Source organism: Panicum virgatum, chromosome 2N, assembly GCF_016808335.1.
Source record: "Panicum virgatum strain AP13 chromosome 2N, P.virgatum_v5, whole genome shotgun sequence".
NCBI classification, from domain to species: domain Eukaryota; kingdom Viridiplantae; phylum Streptophyta; class Magnoliopsida; order Poales; family Poaceae; genus Panicum; species Panicum virgatum.
Genome location: NC_053146.1, coordinates 2,143,793 through 2,145,865, shown reverse-complemented (window position 1 = coordinate 2,145,865; position 2,073 = coordinate 2,143,793). Strand labels below are relative to the sequence as shown.

The window sequence follows — 2,073 nt, the reverse complement described above, 5'->3', positions numbered from 1 at the left end:
GGTTTCAGACACACCCAGCCATTGGAACAACTAAAGTCAGGTGCAAGCAGATAAGACCGAGGAGACAAGACAAGGGATAACAATGGCAAAAAGAGCGCAATATCTTGTCTGTTTTTCCAAAAAAAGAAAAAGCAAACATGAGCACTGAATGCTTCAGCATCCAGATCCAGCCACGATATTGCCATTGATCAAACGTCATCTGACGTGCACCGAGCAGCAGCTTCCCCGTCCCTGTCTCCACCATGGCCCATGCACAAAAAAGAAAAGTATTGCAGCAAAGAAGAAAGGGTCAGCATTCAGCAATAGCGTGCTGCACCTTTTAATTCCCCGGCGGCAATCCGTTGTTTTCCTAGCAATTCTTCCAGGGAATAGAAAAACAGAGATCAGATTAACAAACACGATGACAGTATCTATATAAGCCTAAGCCTCCTCCTCGCACATCATCTCCCTGTTAATCGCTGCTGCTGATTAGTCGCCTTCCCTGCTCGCCAAGTTGCCAACTCGCCATTGCCAAGAAGCGGAGCAGCAGCAGCAGCAGCTGGGCGCCATGAGCCGGGGCGGCGGCGTGGGCAAGCACCTCCAGCACGTGCGCTGGCTGTGGCGGGCGCCGCGGCGGGCGCTGAGCGCGGCGCGGGACCTGTACGTGCGCAGCCTCACGGGGTGCGCCGGCCACCTCCCGGGGGACGCCGCCTTCGGCTACCCGTCCTTCGCCGGGGCGCCGGCGGGGTCCCGCGTCGACAGCTTCGCGTCGTCCCGCCGCTCCTCGGGCGCCGGGGACGAGGACCTGCGGGAGCTCATCCGCGCCGCGTCGCAGCGGAGGGCGGCCGAGGCCGCCGCCGCCGCGCACCCGGCGGCCGTCCCGCGGAGCCAGAGCGCGGCGGCCATGGCGCGGATCGACGAGGACGGGCCGTGCGACTTCGCCGGGCCCCTCGTGTTCCCCAGGAGCCGCAGCTGCGCCGTCGGGGCCGCGCCGAGGGGCAGGGGCAGGGTGGCCGCGCTCGCCGCCTGACGGTTCTTGCTCGACGGCGACTGCTCTGCAAGGAAGGAGGTCCTCGTGAATGATGAACAGAAGAACACTAGTGTATTCGTGTCAGCGCTGTTCATAGTGTACTCGATTCTTTCCTCTCTTTTTTTCCTTGAAGATTTTTTCGGAGGCTGCTGAAATCTGCAAACTGCAGCTGCGTTCTGTAAATTTGTCCTGGAATAGTTTCTGGACCTCTCCTGTGTTACCGTTGTGTTTGCGTAATGCAAGTGTAAACACGGCATGATGAAAGTTTCACTTTTGCTGGCTTAAATGGACTGAATTTCTTTTCGACGTGATTTTGAGGCCACTTCAGCACTTCCTGTGGCTGAATTCTCCAATTTTTGTTCGGTCCATGAAGTCGATCCAGAAAAGGATACCTTATCTATACCTTCAATCATTTCATCGGTATTCCATGCAGAGGCCATGGAAGGGCAAGCGATGCCAATGATGTGAACTTGAAGAACTTAAGACTCGTTTGTACAGGAAAAAAAACATTTTCATCAAAAAGAAAAGAAGAACTTGAAGGGCCAGGAGCAAAAAAAAAAAACAAAGCTTTTGTACGAAACAGTCCAGTATGAACAAGGTTGGTAGCATCATACTCCCTCCATCCTAAAAATTAGTTATTTTAGAATTCAAAATTTATCCTAAAAAACCAGTGTCTTAATCTATTTAGAAAATACATATGAATGCAAAAAATAATTAATGATAAATATGGGTAATAAAATAGAGAAATATGGTCATTTTACTTTTTATTAATTTATTCTAAAATTTTTAGAATGATTTTTTTAAGGACGGAGGGAGTATTTGAGATACGCGTCCGATCGGTTCTAGGCTGCCGTTGATGGCTCCACATTTTACTGCCAGCTATCGAGCTGTCAACTTGCGCGGTTTTTTATTTTTTTATTTTTTATTTTCGTTTTTTACAAAATATATTTTTGATTTGGAAATTTACAGAAATATATCCGGCCGCCCCGCTACCGGGCGGCCAGGTCCCGGCCGCCCGGCAGTGGGGCGGCAGGAGTATTTCTGAAAAAAATTTCGCGAAAAAA

The 2,073-nt window shown here is 50.7% G+C and overlaps 1 protein-coding gene across 1 annotated transcript; it reads left to right on the top strand.

Annotated features, from left to right (window-relative positions):
- The first annotated feature begins 229 nt into the window (after positions 1-229).
- LOC120659296 lies at positions 230-1,315 on the top strand. Its single transcript, XM_039937375.1, has 2 exons — positions 230-1,052; positions 1,086-1,315. The coding sequence occupies exon 1, from the start codon at positions 548-550 to the stop codon at positions 1,007-1,009; it is 462 nt and encodes a 153-aa protein (XP_039793309.1). The 5' UTR covers positions 230-547; the 3' UTR covers positions 1,010-1,052; positions 1,086-1,315.
- The last annotated feature ends 758 nt before the right edge of the window (positions 1,316-2,073 follow it).